Raw genomic sequence first — 21824 nt, forward strand, 5'->3', positions numbered from 1 at the left:
TTGCAGGAACTTGATTTGACAGGAGCTGGCTTTTTTCCCCTGTAGCTGTAGATTATTTGTATGAACAAATAATCTCTCTGTGTAGTAAATGTGTTATTTTGAAGTCAAATACAATGCAAAACAAATCTGGTTAGCTTATGTAGATAGTGTGAAACATCCAAGTTGGGTTGCTTGAATTGCTGGATCTGCATTCTTGTAGTTTTCATTTGTGGTCAGTGGAACCATGTAGCCATGCTTGTAAAATATGTGTGAGAAACAAAAACATTTGGAGATCATGATAAAGAGCCAAGGTAAAGCAGAACTTGGAGATGAAAGGGTTTTCCTTGGTTTTCTTACATGAAACTGGTTGCTGGAATGAGTGGGGTTTCACTAGAATTACATATGCTGTATAAAAGCAGCACGTAGGTTTGACATAGGAGGTAGCCCTGCTGTATTGCTTTGAAAGAAATAGGTAGGAATATAATCCCAAGACTTCCTCTCTGTCTTGTGTGTTGAGATCAAGACAAAGAAAAGTGTGTTAATAACAAATAAATACTTTTTATCTTTTCTCTGCAGTAAAAGAAGTGGAAAACAAGCATTGCAGAATAATGAGGTAATTCTTTTTTCATGTCAAATATTCTTTAATAATTTTAAATAAATAGGATTTTTTAAAACTTTAAGTCCTATACTGTAGTTTAATCTTGGCTATGTGCAAATATGGTTTGAATGATACTTTCAGACATGCATTGGTGAAACAAATAGAAGAATCGGGTTAATCACAAGAGGCTGAAATTTGACTCCATAATGATAGATTCTTGATGTGCACAATGTCCTTTTTTATCTCTTATTGCCCTACGAATTCATAAGGACTAATGTTTTAAGATTTTCTGTATACATAGAAACAAACAGCTGTGTGTAGATTTGGTATAACTTGTGTTTATTTTTTATGTCAAATTAAAATGTATGGAACAAGATGTTGACTCCGTCAGTTTCTAAATTAGAAACTACTTCAAACATCTGGTAGGAGGTTTGTCATATCCCTGATCTTTTGTATGTCTGTTAATTCATTTATTTGAAAGGGATATACTGAATCCCTTTCTGCTAAGATTTTTGTTTCATAGTCAAATAAAACGTGACAGTCCAAAAGGCAGAGTCTGTGATTCTGGTGTTACAATGGTGTGAATAGATTCCATTTACTTTCATCTTTGCTGAAAACTTAAAAAAAAAAGGCTTGCACTGGATAAATAGAAGGGTGTATTGCAACCATTATGTTAGTTTCTAACACACCTTGACTGTATTATCTACCATAAACAATTATCTTTTGGATAGTTATACCTATTTGTAAAAACCTTAACTATTTTTTTTAAATTCCTACCCATTTTGAGTACAGTTGTGCTGAATGGCACTAACAACCTAAGGGAAAAAACTTCTAGGCAAGAAGATACTGGAATGAATATAAGTGCAACACGGAAGTACAGAAATGGGGTGGGGCTGAATAAAGGGGAAGAACAGGTTCAACTCTCATATGTTTAGTCATTTGGAAATGTAACCATCAGACATTGTGTTAGTAATTTCTATTATAGGGAAGCAATAATGTGTGTAGGATCGTGCTTCATTACGACTGGACAGTAGACTTAGATGTTTGGATTACTTGGATTTTTGTGTAAATGATTTTTTATTAAAGTGTTGTAATCATCTACTGCATAGCATCCTAATTAGCTAGATTTTTATTTGTAGTTTGTGTTCACATAGATTTTTGAGAAGGATGGGGCTATTGTTGACTTCATGCTATGAAAATTAGGTGTAGGCTTCTTCATGGAGCATTCAGAGTGGATCTTTTTCAGGTTTCCTCTCTAAATTGTAATATTGATATAGGCGTTGATAGCATGGTTCACATGAGCCTTGGGTAGCAAAGGTAGCAGGATTATGTTGATTAGCTGGAACTTGTTCAAAGTACACATTTGCCCTTTTGGTCTGTTTTCAGGACTGAATTCTTCTGTCATGTCCTTACATGAAAGAAAATAAAAGAAACACAGGCCATTAGCTTTTAAAAAGTATTCAGGTTAGTCAGGACAGAAGATAGGATTATATGGAGTGAACAAATGAAACTGACTCAAATAAAAGGTGTTTGGGTACAGCATGGGAGGGTTTTTAAGACTTATAGATATACCTAAGCAGGAGTGTGTTGCACCATTTTGTAGAAGTAAAGCAATAAAAATTCTGGTTTACTTGAAGCAAGTTTGGGCTGTACAGTCAAAGAGCTTAAACCATTGATTGTCTGGACAAATAATGGAAGGCATTTTTAAAAATACTGGCTAATGGTGTCCTTTAGAGACAAGCAATGTTAAGAGATGTTTGCATTACAACTTGCACTGGGATGTACTTTAGTGCTTTGGTCTGTATTGTTTGTTTATCATCTTTAACACAGAATTTAAATAAAAAATATTTTATACTGTAGCAGTTACTTCCTATTGCAGTTTGTTTTGATAGTTCCCAATTCCTTATTTAACTTGTCTGAACAAGTCTTAAGTTGGTGGGAAATACTGCAAATTCTGCAGAAGGATGGTAGCTGTAAATGACTTGGGTAGAGCAAATATCAGATCAATGGTTCACTAATACAAAAAATTCTCACTTTTCTTGTTCTGTTCTGTGTGCAGCAGAAAGAGGGAAAGAAGGAGCGAGCAATGGTGGACAGAGTGTTTATTGCACGAATATGTCGAATCCTGAAAATAATGGTCCCTAGAACACTTTGCAAAGAGGTAAGCATTGCCTGCAGTAATAAATAAAGAAATTAGGCTGGAGTCAAGTGTCTTGAAATTACATCAGAATTTAAACAACTGCATATACATTATTTAAATAGGACTAAATTGCACTGTGTATTTTAAAATAGCAGTGTAATAATATAAAAGTCTACGTTATGCTCAGTTGTTGTATCACTAAAGGTTCTGTTTTCAATTACAAGATAAGCCATTTATTGTCAGCTGGTAACTACTGTTGTAGCATAACTTTTAAAAGGGCATCTGGGTTTATCTTTTACAAGGCAGTACACTTCTCCTTCTGTGTGCTTCCTGTCTTTAAATAGGATGCAGTTTATTCATTATTTTGGTTTAGTAACTTGCATCTAGGCCGACCTGTATTAGAAAATGAATTTCTCAAAAATTCTCTTCAGCATCATTTCAGGAAAGCTACTCACTGTAGAAATCAATGCCTCCATCCTTCTCAGGCTTTCCAGGGCACTTCTAAAAGAAAAAAGATCCAAAGCATTAGTTGAGCTCAGAACTTAAGCAATGAAATGTAAGAACTTAAATGTACATCAGGCACAAGAGCAGTGAATTGTGATGTCCAGAGTGTAGAATGGGGACCTTCAGTAGCTTGGCTACAAAAAGGAGGCGCATAGAAGGTAGAAGCATGGATGGAAGCTCACACAGCTAGCCTTTATCAGCTTCAAAAGGTCAGGGCCATTAGAAGAGGTTACAGATAATCCCATAAAAACTCAAACCTTTCTCTCATGTAGGAAAACAAGTTTACTGGTCAGCCTGACCATATTCCAGGCAGGACTGTGAGAAAAACTTCTGTTTTAGACTGTAAGCTAACTCTGGTCACACAAGGGACAAAAAAGTGATTGCAAGCAGCCTGGATTTACCAGTGGTAGATCATGCCTTGCTAACCTGATTGCTTTCAGTGATGAGAGAACTGACTGTGTTTATGGATAAGTGAAGAACAGAGGACATAGAATACTTTGATATCATGTCTCCCTTAATACACTGACAGCCAAACTGAATTGGCTGGGTGACTGAACAGTGAAATGTATGGAAAACTGTCTTCACTGTTGGTCTGACTGGAGACTGGTTACTAGTGGCCCTTTTCTGAGTAGGGAGTTGACGTAGATGATGTTCAGAGGTCTCTTGCAACCTTATGGCAGAAAGGTGTCTCAGAATAGCAGTAACTTCTTTATTTCTGCAATTCTCCATCTTATAATGTGTGTCCAGTATATGTATCAACCAAATACAGCTCTTTAAAAGGCAAACTTTCACCATAAAAATGTAGTTCAGTACTTTATTTAAGGTATTGTACATTAATGTGTTTCCAGCAAAGTATGTAAATATTACATTAGCTAGGGCAGCAGGGTAGTATTTTCTGTTAGATACAGCTGGATGAGTTACTGAAAAATTGGTGAATTTTAGTCATTATTTAACTGTTACATTTGTGTGGTTGTACTAGACAGGTTATTTGCTGCTTATTGCTGTGATGCTGGTAGTCCGAACTTACTGTGATATTTGGATGATTCAAAATGGAACAGTCATTGAAAGGTACCTATGCGTTTGTTATTTTTAAACATTCTCTCATGTGTTTAACAGGAAAAGTTGTCTATCAGAATACATAGTCAGATATTTTATAGCTTGCTTGTTTAAAACTGTTGGAAAACTGGTGTAGTTGCTATTTGGGAAGGGACCACTATATTTTGGTAAATATATTAAATTATTTTTGTTCATCAATAAAATTATTTTATTAAATTAATATTTTTAAACTATTTATTAAATATTCATTTGGTAACATTTTGTACACTGAAGACTCTAAATCTTGTTGATCTGAATGTTCAATAAGGTACATAATAGTGGTTATATGTCTTAAGTCTAAGACATGGTGTATGGCTATTAGGACTTTTATTTCTTCCCACTGAGCTGTTTACTCTTTAGATTTATTAAAACAATGCTTTCAGTCTTAATATTTTAGAAAGTGGTTTTTAGACCTCTGATTATTGCTGGTCTTGTTGCTAATTTAAGCAAATCACAATGTGTCTTGAACTGTGAATTCAAAATGATACTGTGTTTGAGGAGAGACATTTCGTGCTTTGTAGAATGGAAAGACTGCTTTGTTTCTCTTGTGAGAATCTGTGAAAACAGAGAAGGGAAAGAACTGGTCTTCTGTGACCATGAATTTTTGAGCCTTTAATGTGGGCATTTACAGAGCAGCAGATAGGAGATAACTGCTCAGTCTGCCACTTGCCACTTAGCTTACAGGAGTGTGTCAGACTGGATCCTACAGCTGATGCTACAGGTTTCCATGATGATTTTTTTTTCCCCCTCTGTGTAGTCCCCTGGGAATTTATCCACTTAAGTTTGTACTTCGTTATTTCTCTTGTAACTGACTCTTAGCTGGTGGTCATTTACAGTGCTATCATTGGCCGCAGCAGAAAAGATTTCAAGAAATACTTGTTCAACTTCATTGCTGCAATGCCTGCTGTAAGTGCTTTTCTTGTGCTGACCTATTAGTTCTAAATGTAAATTAAAATTTTGAAGAAAAGGTCTCTTAAAAGGAGTGTCTTAAAACCTATGGAAATTAGTTGTTTCACATACACATTCACATACACATCTTAAAACCTATGGAAATTAGTTGTTTCACATACAGATCGGTATGAAAGTGCATTTAATTTTCTGGCTCCGGTGTGTGGGAGACTTTATCAACATATTTCCTTATTAGTAGCAGCTGTTTTTTAACAGCTATGTTTGAGTTTTCAGGTTAGTTTTGTTGCTGGCAATTTTGACTATAGGTTTGGGATTCTTTTGGCACCATTGAAGATGAAGATTTTTTTGTAGACTTTAATTTTTATATTCCTTACATTTTTCACAGATTTGTTATGCTTTCTTCCACACTTTTAACTTTCCTTCAGCTATTTGACAACTCTGAGCTGCACCAGTTAGAAATAATTATTGCTGTCTGGTTTGCAATAAACTTTAAAACTAGTTGACACATTTAAGGCAGTGTTTGTAAAGTGGTGGCTCTTTTCTAGAGCTTACGAGAAGAGCTGAAAATGTATAATACAAATGTATTTTATCTTAAGTGGTGAGGTCTACTGGGACCTGGAGACAGAAACCTAAGCAGTGGTCCTGTAGATACTGCCTGATTGGTCTTAGGTGTGTTTGTGACAGTCTTAACTTTAAGGGGAGAATTGTTCTGTTTGTAAGTGTTTACACAATTTATACGGCAAATTGATCCAAGTATATTTGCTCTTGTTAGTTAAATATTGTTGTCTCTTATTTTAGATCTCTTTAGTAAATAACTTCCTAAAGTATGGTCTAAATGAGCTGAAACTCTGCTTCCGAGTAAGACTTACCAGATATCTCTATGAAGAATATCTTAAGTAAGTAACACCTTGTCTACAGATTTTAGAAGTTGATTCAAGTAATTTTAAATACATATTAAGAAGGTTGCAACTAACTTGCAGTTGAGGATGAGTGGCTTATCCAGGTTCTATATGCCATAGTTACAAAGACAGTGAAGTTGGCTCAACTGGGGGACAAAATGCACTTCCATGATTGGGTCAGATTCCAAAGTACTTCAGGTGCCTTCATATGGTGAGGACTGAATTGGATGTGTAAGCTTGAGTACTGTCTTCTGTACTGAATTTTGGTTGTCAGATGTGCTATAGTAGAATGTGTGAGGGTTTTCTAAGTTCAATAGTAGCACAGCATGAGCCTGAGCTTCAGCTCAGACATCCTGGAGCCTAAATGCCTAAACAATCCTGCAGCATTTAATGTGGATTTAGTCAGGTAAAAGCACAAGCTATGTTGATTCCATACAGTAATGTTTGCCCTACTTAGCATCTCAGTTGTATGAAGCAAGGGTGTTCCAGTTATTTCAGATCCCAGGTAATGATTTTTTTTTTCCTGCCACTTAGCAATTCTTTTGTTTCAGAGCTTATACATACTACAAAATGGGAAATCTGGACAACAGAATAGCTAATCCAGATCAACTCCTTACACAGGATGTGGAAAAATTCTGTAATAGTGTAGTGGACCTGTACTCAAACCTTAGCAAGGTAAGTCTTTTGAGAGACAACTTTGAGTAGTAGCTGTAGACATTTAAGATGGGGATGTCAGCTCGCAACAATTACATGCATTTGTAGGTGGATTGCTTGGAGTATGGTACTAAAAAAATTGTTTATGATGCTAGATTTTTTCACACTCTTTGTGGCTTTCATAACCAAAGCACTGTTGTGAGTTGTTATAATTTGTATTAAATTTTCTTTAAAGAACATACAGCATTCTTTTGCAGATGAACAGTGATGACTTTGCTCTCTCAGGTAGATAGTTTTCAGGAGAAAAGCAATGGCTGGCTCTCAGTTACACAAATATTTTTGTGTGTAGGAAGGTGTGGTTGAATAAGCTTTTCCCTCTTTCTGGTATGAATTTTAAGGTGATTGGGTTGTGAATAAGAATACCGTTGACATTTTTAGATTAAATTTTTTTGATGCTATTTGTTTCATGCAAGCTGAGTATAAGTAAACTACAAGTTACTTTGTTCAAAACCTTCTGACTACAAAACCTGTAATTCAGCTGTTTTAGCTTACTGAGGGAGGTTATAGAACTTTGGTATAGTTCTCCTATCAGGGATGTAGCCAAAAATAGGCATTAACTATTCTTTCAGTATTTCTCATAATTACTTCAGTTAAATTTTTATGGGTTCTAGTCCACCTTTGATAAGTGAGCAGACTGTCATTACAGACCTAAAATAGCAAAGTACTCTTTTCATATGGTATGTATTTGATGATCATGATGTTTTTATGCTCAATTCTAGAGCCAGTGTTTTCAGGAAAAAGTCATGTGGCTGAGAATCCTTTTGTCTTAGCTTTTAGTTTGTATAATTAACTTGCCAGTATTGTAGTACAGAGCTGTAACTGTTTTTGGGGTGGTACATGGCTTCTGGGCTGTTTTATATTAGTTTTGTGTTTGTGTTTTAAGGCTTTTTTCCTATGCTTCTTACAGCCCTTCTTGGATATAGTTTTGTACATCTTCAAGCTAACAAGTGCAATAGGAGCACAGGTAAATTGAGTGTTTTTTTATAGAACTATAAGCACTTTTTCCTTCTTTGGTTTTAGCCTTGTACCTGTTTGGAATCTGAGGAAAACTCTAGGTGGTAGTTGCGGATTCCTAAATGATTTGAAGGGCTATACTAAAAACAGGCATTTACACCTAATGTTTTCTGTGCTTTGGTGCCCTCTATTTTGAGGCAAGCAAAATAAAAACCAGTATTTTCAGGCATTTGATCAACAATGCGAAGGACCAAGAAAGTTCTTTATTTTCTTCTAGTAGTTATTTGGAAATCCTATTTAGTGCAATACCCTTTTAACTGTTTATGTCTTGTATTAATTTAAAGGTGAAAACAAGTTTTCTGTGCAGCCTCTGTGAGGGGGAACCATTTCTTGCATTGAGCTGTAAGACTTGATAAGCCGAATAATTGCAGAATTAATTCTTCAAATCAGTGAAATGATGCATTACCAAAAATGTTCAAGAGTTGAAAAGGTGTAGCTATGGGTGACATATGGTGCAAGTTTTGTTGAGACAGTAAGGCTTAACTGAACCTTGGTAACTGTCTGTCTCAGATGTCTTTGTTCTGCTCTCTGTAGTAGTTACTTTCTGTGGTTTATGCCAAATTCAGTTTATGCCATTCCATGCTTCCGTGGTATTTAATCATCTGTCCTTCATCTAGGGGAACTTAGGATCCAGGACTGCTTGAGAGACCAGGAAACGTGTATAGCAGACAAAGAGAGTAAAATATTGATTGCTGTGTGACACTTCAGCAAATGTAAAGAAAAAGAAGGAGGCGGAAAGGAGGGGAAAAAAATGAGAGGGTCCCAGTAAATCATTAATGAAATAAACTAGGACAGTAGGGGACAGGTCACACTGAGTGGTGATAAAAACCTGAATAGAAGGCTGGGGTGGGAAGGACATCTAGGGACAGAGAATTAGTAAAAATAGTGAAGTAGTATCTACAATACCAAAGAAGGTGACATGATGAGAATTGCAAATGTAATTGAACTGGCAACATAGACACATAGGAGGTGAGAACTAAGGGATTCATGCTTTCTGGGCACTTTGGATATAGATACTGTCATTTGAGACCACCTAAGCTTTTATTCTTTTTTGATATTCACAGGGTCCAGCTAGCATGATGGCGTACTTGATTATTTCAGGGTTTTTCCTTACACGTTTAAGGAGACCAATTGGCAAGATGACTATTGTAGAACAAAAGTATGAAGGGGAGTACAGATACGTCAACTCACGGCTCATTACAAACAGGTATGCACTTGCTTGGCTGCTGAGATATAAGTGACTATACTGTGGGGTAAGTGGAACTTGTGTGTTAAAATATACTTGGGAAGTAGGATGCTATCAGGTCTGAGCCAAGTGTCTGCATCTTTATGTACTGTAAAGTAATTTGTATGTGCATTATATTCCATAGTCAAGACTACGTGCGGTATAAATAATTCTGTGTTCTACTGTTGTGAAAAAGTACAAACTATTATTTCATAAAGTAACTGAAAGTGCTGTATTCATATTTTATGGCTGACTTTTTTCAAAAACTGTCTTTAACAAAATAAAGTTGCATTTTTTTTGTTTATTTTTAGTGAGGAAATTGCTTTTTATAATGGAAACTTGAGAGAAAAACAGACTATTCACAAGACTTTCCGTAAGCTGGTAAGCCTCTTTTATTTCTTAAAATATTTTAAGCAAAACCTAATTAATTCTATAGTGATGATTCATGACATGTATTCATAAAAATTGCCTTACAGTGGCTTGATGTTTTTGCAGCTACTTTCATTTGATTAAAAAATTAGTTGGTAGGCTATAAGCAGAACAGTAGTTTCTGTTAGAATGGCCTTTCTCTTGCCACTTACCTTTGTCATCCACCACAATTATTGTTCTCACTGTTGAGTTTCATGTGTAGGTTGTTTTGATCACAAATGCAAGTCTTTGCCAGCAGGGACTCTTGTGCAGTGCTTACCACTCTTAGAGGCATGTTAATGTAACTGAAATACTGAAAAATAACTTTTTGAACCAAATGTCTAATAAAAGATAATAAAGCAGGTACTGGTAGTTTGAACTTCTTTCTTCTGTAACTTACCAGGTGGAACACTTGCATAATTTCATCCTGTTCCGGTTCTCTATGGGTTTCATTGACACTATCATTGCCAAATGTAAGTGTGTGTCAAGTGCTAATGGATTCCTATAAATAACAAAACAAACTTTTTACATAAGAAGTCTTTTTTTCTTACTGTTTCAATTAATGTGCAGCTTGATATTTCTTCTTAAACTGCAGACCTTGCCACTGTGGTTGGCTACCTGGTTGTTAGTCGTCCATTTTTGAACCTGTCTGATCCCCGTCATCAGAATAGCACTCATGCAGAACTTTTGGAGGTAAATAGACCAGAATTAAAACAACCTCTAGATCTTAAATTTTGTTAGTCCATGTAAAGAAACTTTCTTCTACTCTAGGATTACTACCAAAGTGGAAGAATGTTACTGAGAATGTCTCAAGCTTTGGGCAGAATAGTCTTAGCAGGCCGTGAAATGACAAGATTGGCTGGGTAAGATTAATTGTAAGAATCTTTCTCATCTCAATTTCAGAAACTGATAGTAGAATGAAAATGAGCTTATGTGTTTTGTTCCTTGCAGCATGCTAAAAATTCAGTAATTAAAAACATTTTATGGTGAAAATGCATCTGAAGATGTGCTAATTATGTCCACCAGAAATTTCACATCTTGATAGTACAAGCATGGAGTTCTAATGTATAGTTGAAACCTTGTCAAATGCACTTAAATCAATTATGTATTGATTATTTACCAAACTTTTTTTTACATTGTAAGAAGTAAAATTTGGCTATTACAAAAAAAGGAAAAGGAACTTTTAAAATATGGTGCATATTAGACAGCCTGGTGCAACTCTAAAATGTAAACATTCTGCTTCTGTGCTGGGTTGAATAACTTTGTCATTTTATCAGTTTGACAGAGTGCTTATTAGACCTTCTGTGCATGATTTTTCTTTATTTAAGTTTCACAGCTCGAATCACAGAATTAATGCAGGTTCTGAAGGACTTGAACAGTGGCAAATATCAGCGTACAATGATATCACAAGAAAAAGGTAAATGTGATATAATATGCAATATCTCATCTGTGTGTAGCATTTCAGTCACTAATACATTTTTCTTTATTTAAGATGGAGATAAAAAGCAACCTTTGTCTTTGATACCTGGATCTGGAGAAATTATCAACAGTGATAACCTTATCAAGTATGTTTGTGAAGTTTCCACAAGTTCAATATTTTTAATGTAGACTTTTTTAAGTCTTTCTCTCTGCGACCATTAATAGAGGTCTGAATACCCATTATTACAATTTGTAGTTCCTGTTGAACTTTATTTATTAGTAATTCCACCTCACACCCACTCAGAATTTCTGTTCTGTAAGCCAATTCTTATCCTCTCATATTACCAGAAGACATACTCTGCTCTCTGGACTTGGGGTTTTTGGTAACATTCTTACTGTCCTTTAGAATATGACTTCTCAGACCATCTTGTCTCCTCTTAGAAATATGTTAGTTATGGATTTTATTCCATTATATAATTCAACTGTAAAAATCAGGTTCATTTACAAAGTACTTGCTCTTAGTTCTGCATGCTTAGAAATTTTGTTGATGTACTTGTACATGATGTTCCTACATTCTTTGCAGTATGAGGAATGTGGCATTGACATAGTACTGGTACTTAAAAGCATAAAATGCAGCCTGTTAAAAGATCAGATAATTTGGACAGTGTGGAAAGCAGAGGAAGTAGAGGGGAAAGACAGGAAGGAAGGGGGAAAATAGGTGATATAGCTATTTTAATTCATTAAAAAAAAGGCAAGGGGGAGGTGAGCAGAGAAGTCATTCATTGCATGTTGTAGAACTAGTGAGATACCCTTCACTGCTAGGTTTAAAATGCCATGCATCATTAAATGTAAGTTTATATCCACAAGATGTTTTGGAGACCAAACGCTTAGAAGGATTCAAAAAACAAATTCAGGGGATAAAACCAAGCTTGTAGATGTTTAAAGCTAGGGTTTCAAGAACTTCCTTAGCTGTTTATAGTTGGAAACTGGGAGAGTGAATGAAGTACTGGTGAGGTGTTTCCAAGTGCCTTAAATCTCTCAAGTGAACACACAGTATTAGCTTTTTTTAGACAACTGTAGTTTTTTCTTTTTTAATTTTGCAATACATACAGGTTTGATCATGTTCCATTGGTGACACCTAATGGAGATGTTTTGATTGAAGACCTTAACTTTGAGGTAAGTTTTTTTAGTATCATAGGGAACAATAGTAATATAAAATTTCAAGGGAAATTGATAGCTTCAAAGGTCATCCAATTTATAAGAGAAGTGCAAGCAATTTGTCATGTTAGTTAAAAAAAAAAAAAGAGGCAATAAGCTATTTTACCCAAAAAAGTTTGTATTGTTATAAGTGCATTTTCTTCCAGCTGCAGTTGGTGCTAAACCAGTTGGAAAAAAACCCTGAATCTTGCTGGAAATTACTCATTTTAATATCAGAAAGTAGTGTAGAAGCATATGATGATACTAGATTGTCTTATTGCTTGTAGAAACTTTCAGCAATACTTTCTCACTGCCATTTTATGTGCTGGCTTTGCAATTTTAGGTTCGATCTGGTGCAAATGTGCTGATTTGTGGGCCAAATGGGTGTGGGAAGAGCTCCCTGTTCCGTGTTCTTGGTGAGGTAAGGGAACTTTATAAAACAAACAGGGGAGGATGCAAAGCATGTTTGTGATTGGACGTTTTTGTCAAGTTTTAATCTTTTTCCTTTTGCAGTTGTGGCCTTTGTTTGGTGGGCGTTTAACGAAACCTGTAAGAGGAAAGTTATTCTATGTTCCTCAGGTGAGACCAAGTACTTTACTGGACAATAATGTTCTCTTTCTTTGTACTTTGACTATGTTAAGAAATATTTGACATATCTTTTTGATTCTAATTGTATCTCAGAGACCATACATGACTCTTGGAACGCTCAGAGATCAAGTTATATATCCAGATACTTTGGAAGATCAGAAAAAGAAAGGGATTTCTGACCAGGTAATGATAATTAACCCTTGGTCTTGCTCAGGATGAGTAATGCTTCCAACTCAGAAATACTGAAACTGCTATGAAAAGCACTGCATTTAATAGGACTCTAATATTTACCAGGGTTGATAATGTTATGGTGTAATCCTTTATAGCTTTTTATATTTGTCATTCCTGTTTCCGTAAAAGGTGCTGAAGGAGTACTTGGATAATGTCCAGCTGGGTCAAATCCTGGAACGTGAAGGAGGCTGGGATAGTGTTCAGGACTGGATGGATGTACTCAGCGGGGGAGAAAAACAGAGAATGGCAGTATGTCTCAAAAGCATAAATGCTTAACAAATGCAGAACATGACCAAAAAATAAAATCTGAACTTAAAGCTATTTTTATTTATTAAATATTAGTATTTGACTTAAAAGAAACACCCAAAAATGTGAAATACCTAAATACTGAGAGAACAACTGAAAATAGGGGTGTTTGTACTCAAAATTTAAAAGGAAATATTGGTTTTTAAACATCCCTTCACCATGTCTTGTGTGCTTTCATTGTATAAACAGAATTTCTAAAATAATTGAATAAAAAAAGTATAAGATAATGTGCAGCTTTTGGATTTTCAGATTTCAGTGAGTACCAACTTAATTCCCTTTCCATAGTAGATTTTTGGACACTAATTCTTAGTTTAACTTCTAACACTGCACCATTGCTGGTAGTTCTGTATACACAGTATCCCTTTTTTTTTGTGTGCATTCCAGATGGCAAGGCTGTTCTATCATAAGCCCCAGTTTGCAATTCTGGATGAGTGCACGAGTGCTGTCAGTGTGGATGTAGAGGGCTACATTTACAGCCACTGCCGAAAGGTGAGCTCTTTGTTTCTGGAATTATCTCTCTGTACAGTAACAAGAAATGTAAAATAGTACAAGGTTCACTCTTCCTTACACTTAGTGCACACTAAAATTTTTTTTTTTTTAATCTGGAAAAAAGCTTAGAGGGGCATACAACTTTATGCACACTAGAATTCACTAATTATTTTGTAGTCCCAGGATAATTTAGATGTGCATTTATTCTCTATGATATACAGAGAACTCTTACTAATTGCTAAATAACCTTACTTCTCCAGATAGAGTGTTAGAATGTCAAGTTAGGACCAAATAATCTAAAATTGTAGAATGCTTTCTTGTTCAAAAGGCTTCTTTTGGGCAGGGCAACAGAAGTAAAATGTTGGAAGTTGACATTTCCATCTATTTTGAAATATGAGATGCCAAGCACTCAAGGAAGATATGATGAAGCTAATTATTGCTTTGTGTTTCCTTGTCCTCTTAAACTCACCATTTCAAATCTCTGTAGTGCCATGTGAAATCAGTAAGGTGAAATTTCACACCCTAGTCTGGGAAAGGAAAGGGCTTGAAATGACATTAGTTACTAAGTAGCAGTATTCCAGAATGATAAAGGAGCAAAGCTGTGCATCCACTGAAATTTGTGCTTGAAACTGAAGGAGCCCTCTGGAGTAGTGAATGAACATTAGGTGAGGACTCTGCAGAAGAAAAAGCATTATTTAATGAATTGATTTTACCATATTGGTATCAATACCCTGACAGTTTTTAAAGTCTATTTTTAATATGCTTCTTATTCTATTAACACGAATATTCATTTGTGCTTGCCAAGTGGCTAGTGCGTGTTGCTGAAAAAATAGAATTCCTGGTTAGGCTGTCCTTGCAGAAAGAAAAAATGTTATCTTGATTTATCATCAGAGTAATTTTGTCCTTGCTCCTACTGTTGGAGATGAATAGTAGGCTAGGTTGAAAGGAAACAAAGGAAAGTTATTCACTTTAAATTGTCACTCTTAAGTGTGTAATTGATTACTGCTTTTGTGGGTTTGGGATATTTTTGTTGTTAAAATTCCTTTATTCACCAGCTTTATTGTTTTACCTGCCTCCTGCCTTGCCTCTTTTACTCAGTTAATTTTATGTTTGACAAATCTTTAGGAGTAAAAGGATAGTGAAATCAATAAAAAATGATAAATCCCTCCTAACTGCTTCCCTCCCCACCCTGCCCTGCAAAATCTTGTAATAAAAGCTATATATGTATAGTGTTAATAATAGTCTGGAAATTTGTGGTTATGAATTTAAGATCTTCATCTGATACAATACTGAAAAACTGATAACCTTAGCCATGAGAAAAATTAACTGTTTTGTGGGTATTTTTGTCATATAGGTTGGCATCACTCTCTTCACTGTTTCTCACAGGAAATCACTCTGGAAGCATCATGATGTATGTAATCTTAGCTTTATTAAGAATATTTCTGGGTTTTGTTGACTGACTGTGTGAAATGGACTTGGTGATTCGAGGTGTTATCATTTTACATCCTAATAGGTCATGTTCTGTTTGGGTTTTTATAAGGTTTTACTTTTCATCATCTCATTTTACTTTTTGAAATATTCTTATGCTTTCAGTTATGAAATGCTATCCCAAAATTTTAAATGTATCTATAAAGTTTGAGAGGCTTGCTTAAGTCTTTCTTAGACTCAAAAAAATCCTTGAACTAGAATTCAGTAAACAGCATGGGTTTTTTTGCTTTCATTATATCTAATACATTTATGCTTTAAAAAAATGTCTCTGAGACATGGACTTTCTTATTGCAAAGTAAGATTTTACTGGTTTTTTTTATGCAGACAGACTGTACCTGCGGATAAAAATACTGAATTCATACAGGGGGATCAATCTGTGCCCTAAGTATATTGACACAAAACCCAAGAGAACAGCGTTAAGTCTAGATGTGGCTATTAGCGGACTCGTGTATGATATGCAAAAATGTAATTTGACATTTTTACAGAGGCAGGTGAATTTAATGATGTGTGAGGTGGGAGCAGCTTACCCTCTGAGTTTAAGATTTTTCTAGAACTTTTTAAATGTTTTTTAAAGATGTAAAAAAGTACTTCAAATATAATTTATTTAGGTCTTTACAGAGCTGGTAATTTTTAATTAATAACATATTTTGGTTTTTTTTCAGTTCTACTTGCATATGGATGGCCGAGGAAACTATGAGTTCAAGAAAATAACTGAAGACACAGTTGAATTTGGATCTTAAAGTCATGAACTGAACTGCTAGAGATTGATGATTACAGGACATACGTAGAATGTCAGACAATGTACTATAGAATTACTCAGCTTGTTAAGCATTTACTATTATGTAGGATATTGCTAATTGTGTATATGTTGGTGTAATTATTGATATGTACTAAGAATGTCCTTATTCTTGTGGTTTAAAAACCTGCCTAAATTAAATTGGGCTTAAATTAGTGTAACCTGATTCATCCTGGGATGCAAACCATTTGAAATCGGCTGATTTGACTTTTGTAGACCTTCTTTCCCTTCGGTGAAAAACCCTGTTAAAATTAGGGTTGCTACCTCTCTTGTTCCTGCAAAGCAGTCTTGGATTTTTGCTCTGTTCTATGCATGTTTCAGAGAGATCTCACACAGTGCAGGACATTGTCCCATCTTCAGATCTGTGCCCTGTTCAATTGAAAGAGCCTTTTCCTTGTCCAAGCCTTGTGATGTAGCCAATGTGCCCTTGCTGGAAAAGGATGAACTGAAACTAAAAGACAAAACAATTCCTTCTGGTGTTTAAAAAAAAAAAAAAAAGGTTGTTATATGCTGGGATTTGGATTCATCTTTAACATCTGTCTGTCCATGCAGTTCTCTCTGCAGCTCAGCTCCCATTCTCTCCCAGTTTAGCAAAAGCTTCATCCATCCTCTAGCCCACCTGTCCTTCTTCTGTCAGAGAAGTATTGTGGTAATGAAGAGTTGAGAGGAGGTTGAGGGAGGAAAGGGCCGACCCACAAGAAAAAAGAGGAGGGAAAGAAAAGTGATGATCCCTGTATCAAAGAAGCTCGTGAATGTTTTTAGCTCTGAAGAAATGAATTACTCTCACAAGAGGGAGCAGAGAAAAGAATGTGGGTCCAGTCATTCATCAAATCAGTAGAGGTTATAATGGGCTCAAAAATGTTAATTTGTGAAATAGCAGACAGTTGTCCTGTGTTTAGTCCTATAACACAGCAGTTACTTTTTCCACATTCCTCCTTTTCTCCCTCTTACAAAAAATGTGATGATCTTATAGTTTTAGCTGTCCTGCACGTCTAAATTTGAAAGCAAGTGATAATGGTGCTCTCTGGTCTTCTGGACTGTGAAGCCTCAAACAATGCTTTCAGTCTTCATGTTTATTCTTTTATTGTCATGATGTTTCTTGATTTCCAATACAAATTGTTTACTGGTGATTCTGTGTTTTGTAAGGATCTCCAGTCCTTGCTGGTTTTCCTGTTCCAGCTTCCAAATCCCCTCAAAGGAACCAAACTCTTAAAATGGTTTACTGTAATTGTTTTTTCCATACAAATGATTACTGTGGTTGTCGTTTGACTTTGCCAAGCATAAATGCAGCAAGGTGTATTTTTTGATCAGGGAATAGGAAAGTATAATTCAAACTGAATTGCTGTTTAGGCTTTAAAACAAAATTACAATACGCATGTTACAGTGAAGGTCTAGTAGTTTTTTAGTGTTCCATGTAAGATGTAATATAGGAATGCACTACATGAAGGCATGCATAAAATATGCAATACATCTGTACTTTGTGCATCTTTTATCAAGGGTTTAGATTTTAAAAAGCCCCTACTTTTTGTAAAATGAATATGTACTTGGATGCACTGCTGTCTGTTAATTTTTACCCAGTTTGATTAGTAAATTTCTTTCATGTTGAAATTGCTACCTGTTAATATTTTTCCTTTTATCGTAGTTCCTGCCCCTACCTGTCAGTATTCTTTCAGAGTACTCAAATGCAAACAGCTATCCTGGTACAAGAATCTAGCAATTACAGTAGAATCTGAATATAATGCATCAATGAAGATCATAAAGCTTCTCTCTGAAGTACAGCATATTCAAGAGAATAAGGTACCAGAATAACTTTTGTGCTTGTTTTACAGGAAGGCAGATAGGTGCCTGATTTCACTAATCTCTTGGTTCTGTTTGTTCAGGTTCTCACATCAGCCATAACATAGCAGGTAGCAGCATGCTCTGTTGAGGTCGTAATTTTTTTTCCAAATGTAACCGTGGAAATAGAGATGCCAGATAGGTTGGTGTGGGATGGTGTTTTGGTTTAGGGTTTTTTTTTTTGATTGGAGTTCTCAGCACAAATGCAGTTTCTTCTCTTGGAAGGGATGTTTTAGTAGCCTTTTTGAAAGACAAAGTTCTTGAAACTGAGAAAGTTGCTATGATCTTTGTGATTAGGGCAGTCTTTTGCAGTGGAATAGTGAACTTGGGATACTTTAATGTGTTTTTAATCCTAACAACTAAAACCATACACAGCACACTTACATTGCCCCCAGCAGCCTATCCCAATTGTACTTTAGAATTTTACTGAATGTAACAGAATTTTGTGTAATCTTGTATTTATTTCTAAAACTAACAACAAGCAAACAAACAAATCCATCTCCAAAACCAAGGAGGAATATGTTTGCCTTTAGGTGCCATGAAGTTTGTTGAAACTGAGGATGCTGGTGTCTCCTTAGGGCCAGGATTTGGTGTTTCTAAACATACTGGAAGGAAAAAAAAAATATTCTTCTCTGCTTGATTGTAAGGGAGGCTTATAAAGAATATGTAAAAAATGATATTTCAGAATTAAATTCTTAAAAGGCCTTACATTAAAGTGTTTGAGACAGACTTGATCTAACAAGGGATTGTAAAAAAATCTAATGAAAATGTTTGAAGTCTCAGTTCTGTTGCAGAATTGCACTGTGATACTGTATTTTAGTTATGTTTCTTTAATAGCACAAATTGGAAGTTCATGAAATGGAATTCTGAACTATCTTAATGGACAACATACTGATGAATACTTTCAGTCTCAAATTGCTGGTGCTTTGAAGATGGTACTGGAAATAGTCAGATGGCTGCATTTCAACGGTGGGAAACATTCCTGTGTGTAAATACTGTAAAGTGTTTTGGAGGGGGAAATGGCGCTATGTAAATGTAAGACATTAAGTGCCTCTGAAATAATAATAAAAAAAAATCTAAAGACAAAATATATCTAGGCTTTTTATGTTTCTTAATGATGTGATTAGGAATTCTGTAATAATACAGTAAATGCATATGCAACAAATGCCAAGTTGTTCAATGATCTAATTGTCTTTGTGTTCAGCTTTGAAAATCTGCAGTGCTGTCTAAAATTTGCCCTGGAATCAGCCAGGTGTTGCCATCTGGTTTAGGCTTAACCAAGTACGAGAGCTCATTTCTTGAAGACACGTATTTAGAGCAATGGGTTTATAGATACATTAATCTGCTTAAAGTCTGCACTGAGATTGGCTCAGTTGGCTGTAGTGTGGTGCTAATAATGTACAGGCCATTGACCTAAGAGCTGGGCTCTAATGATCCTTGTGAGACCCTTCCAGCTCAGAATATTCTGTGATCCTGGCCTCTCTCTCCTTTGTCTCCTGGCCACTTCTTTTCTCTTTGTTGATTTTAGAAGGGCCTGAATAGGATTAGCATAATATCACTATCTTGTGCGTGCTCCTTAATCTTTGTACTTTGAGGACAATAAGTTAATATTTCTCCACCTTCATTGTATTTGTATGCTTTAATTGTTTTCCTTTGTTGTGGTAGACATACCAACTATCAGGATACTTGAAACACAGTAGTGTAAAAGTGCAGCCAATATATGCTTGAATTGACTGATTTTTGAGTGATTAGTGTTTTCTAATGCTAACTAGTACAGATTTTTTCTTAACTGAGATTAGTTGTGCAACAAGTGTATTGTAAAGTATTCTTAAAGGGTAGACCTCCCTTTGAAGGAAAATGTCTCAAACAAGAATGCAGTCTTACAAATCAAAGTGTTGTTCAATTAGGTTGATGAATTAGAGGAGGAAATAGGAAATTCTGTGTTGTGGAGGGGATGTTTAATACATAAATTTATTTTTAGATATATTATGGTAAAAGTTAAAAAATCCATTATTAAAATTTAAATTTAATGTTGTTGGTACTGTGAGATGTCCATAGAAACATCCATGGTAATGATAATCTGAAATCTTGCTGCAAAAAATAGTAGGGTGAAAGGGTTTCTCTAGGTTTTATAGAGAAAATAAACCACAACTTTTATCTGTCAAAAAAATTAACAGTGTGCAAGTTCAAATTTCTGCTTACAAGGCTGCTGTTCAGAGCAGTTATTTCTATGTGTAATCTATTTGCTTTTTTATTAGGTGTACGTAGCCAGATGTTTTCCTGAGCATGGAAAGAGCTTCCTTGATTTTACTAATCAGGGATGTGCAACTGTGTCAGGAAGAGGTGGGTTGGTTTTCCCTTCACATGTTGTGATCCAGGCTCTTGCCAGTGGTCTGGACACAGTCAGGTTTTTATTGTGATGCCTGAAACTTCACCGGGAAGTTTAGAGTGGCTGTGCACATTACAGATTCCTATGTTCGTTTGTATGTTCTGATGAAATTCATCCTGTCACATGTACTCAAGATGAAACGTTTTATTCAACCCAAACCATTCTATCGTTCACCTTGAAACAGAAATATAGCCAAGTTAGATTATTATGAAAGCAGCTTGTCTTTCATATTAAAAACCTTAGAAAAAATGTTGTCTTCAAAGCCTTCCTTGAACTTCTGCATCATTTTCTTTCCTTGAATTTGAAGGCAGAGTCAGGTGACAAGCAGCCTGGAACTTCACAGACAGAAGTTGTTTTAAGGGAGTAGTTTGGAAAATACAGTAAATTCAGGGATTTAATAGGAATAATATGCCTAAGCAAATTCCATGTGGATTGACTTGAGAAACTGAAGACATTTTCCTGTTTGCCAGTAATCCTGCAATGAATGCTACAATGCAAGAATAATCATCCAGTTGGCATTTTAAAACAGGAGAGAAGGGAAACTTGGACTATGTGAGAGTGTGGAAACTTGGACTTCCACACTCTACTATGTGGAATGTCTTTCACAAACCAGGCTTAATCATAATCTCTCTTACACTGCTTAGAAACCTCTCTCTTAGTGACCTTTGGCAAGCCTGAACCATGAAGATCAACACAATTGCTTTTACTGGTGAAAGGAGCACATTTGCTGTAATGCCCAGCCCTGTGTTCTGCTTGTCCACAAACCAATATCCTTTATTTCCCACCCATCCCTCATTTTAGGAAACCAGTGGCATCTACACATGATGCTGACCAAAATAGAACAGAACTGGAAAAAATTAGACCAATTCTGTCTAGACAAAAAAAAACAACAAAAAAAAAAAATGCTGAGTCTGGTTTACTTGGGCAGAAATAGGGAACTTCACCCATGTTACTAAGGAAATTTTCTCCACTAAAGTGACTTAAGAGTTTGGAGAAATCAAAGCTAATTTTTTAAGGTTGATTATTGAAACTCTCGGGGAGGCTGCTCTGAAGGACAATCCATGTGTGCAATTGAAGAGGCATTCTGTGTAACCAAATATACCCTTAATCTCCTTATCCTGAGTGGTTTAGTGCGAGTAGGTCCTAAAAACCAATTGACTACTTTCAATCACTGTGAGTTATGACAAGTGTAAAGGTGCTCCCCAAAATAAGCCAATGTTTATTTATTTACTTAGTTGTAGTATTTTACTGCAGGAATCTGTTGCCACAAAAGCAACAGCTAAACACAGCTTTGTCAGAAGCAACTGATGGGATAGACATGGTAACACACTGAAAGGTGCAGTATCTATAGAGGGGTTAATGTGCTGGGAAAAAATAGTAGTTAAAAAGTAAAGCATGTGTGCCAGAGGCTTTTTAAAACTTGGATGCAATATTATATATTGCAACAAGACTTCTCTGAAAAGCCAGGAGCCATGTGCAAAAACTTTTTGGAGGATAGTAGGGAATTACGGCCCAAGGTCAAATCTCAGCCCACCAATGCTAACTAGATTAAGAAAAAAACCTTCCAATTTTTTTCAATTATGAAAATAGTTGCATTTAC

The 21824-nt window shown here is 35.6% G+C and overlaps 1 protein-coding gene across 4 annotated transcripts in view; it reads left to right on the top strand.

Moving 5' to 3' along the window:
- ABCD3 (ATP binding cassette subfamily D member 3) overlaps positions 1 to 18923 on the top strand; it is a 28360-nt gene extending 9437 nt beyond the window's left edge. For 2 of the 4 annotated variants that reach the window (XM_021525818.3, XM_021525836.4), the window contains exons 2-23: positions 556 to 592; positions 2637 to 2738; positions 4201 to 4289; positions 5153 to 5222; positions 6024 to 6121; positions 6676 to 6799; positions 7746 to 7802; positions 8917 to 9059; positions 9389 to 9458; positions 9889 to 9958; positions 10081 to 10178; positions 10257 to 10348; positions 10814 to 10902; positions 10978 to 11050; positions 12017 to 12080; positions 12445 to 12522; positions 12615 to 12680; positions 12783 to 12872; positions 13050 to 13169; positions 13611 to 13715; positions 15070 to 15126; positions 15866 to 18923. In XM_021525818.3, coding sequence (XP_021381493.1) covers positions 556 to 592; positions 2637 to 2738; positions 4201 to 4289; positions 5153 to 5222; positions 6024 to 6121; positions 6676 to 6799; positions 7746 to 7802; positions 8917 to 9059; positions 9389 to 9458; positions 9889 to 9958; positions 10081 to 10178; positions 10257 to 10348; positions 10814 to 10902; positions 10978 to 11050; positions 12017 to 12080; positions 12445 to 12522; positions 12615 to 12680; positions 12783 to 12872; positions 13050 to 13169; positions 13611 to 13715; positions 15070 to 15126; positions 15866 to 15943 — 1870 coding nt within the window. In that variant the 3' untranslated portion in view covers positions 15944 to 18923. The remainder of the gene's footprint in view (positions 1 to 555; positions 593 to 2636; positions 2739 to 4200; positions 4290 to 5152; positions 5223 to 6023; positions 6122 to 6675; positions 6800 to 7745; positions 7803 to 8916; positions 9060 to 9388; positions 9459 to 9888; positions 9959 to 10080; positions 10179 to 10256; positions 10349 to 10813; positions 10903 to 10977; positions 11051 to 12016; positions 12081 to 12444; positions 12523 to 12614; positions 12681 to 12782; positions 12873 to 13049; positions 13170 to 13610; positions 13716 to 15069; positions 15127 to 15865) is intronic. The other 2 variants (XM_021525828.3, XM_085586522.1) reach the window with 1 other exon arrangement.
- The last annotated feature ends 2901 nt before the right edge of the window (positions 18924 to 21824 follow it).

The sequence above is a fragment of the Lonchura striata genome, chromosome 8, assembly GCF_050655825.1.
Source record: "Lonchura striata isolate lonStrDom1 chromosome 8, ASM5065582v1, whole genome shotgun sequence".
Classification (NCBI taxonomy): Eukaryota; Metazoa; Chordata; class Aves; order Passeriformes; family Estrildidae; genus Lonchura; species Lonchura striata.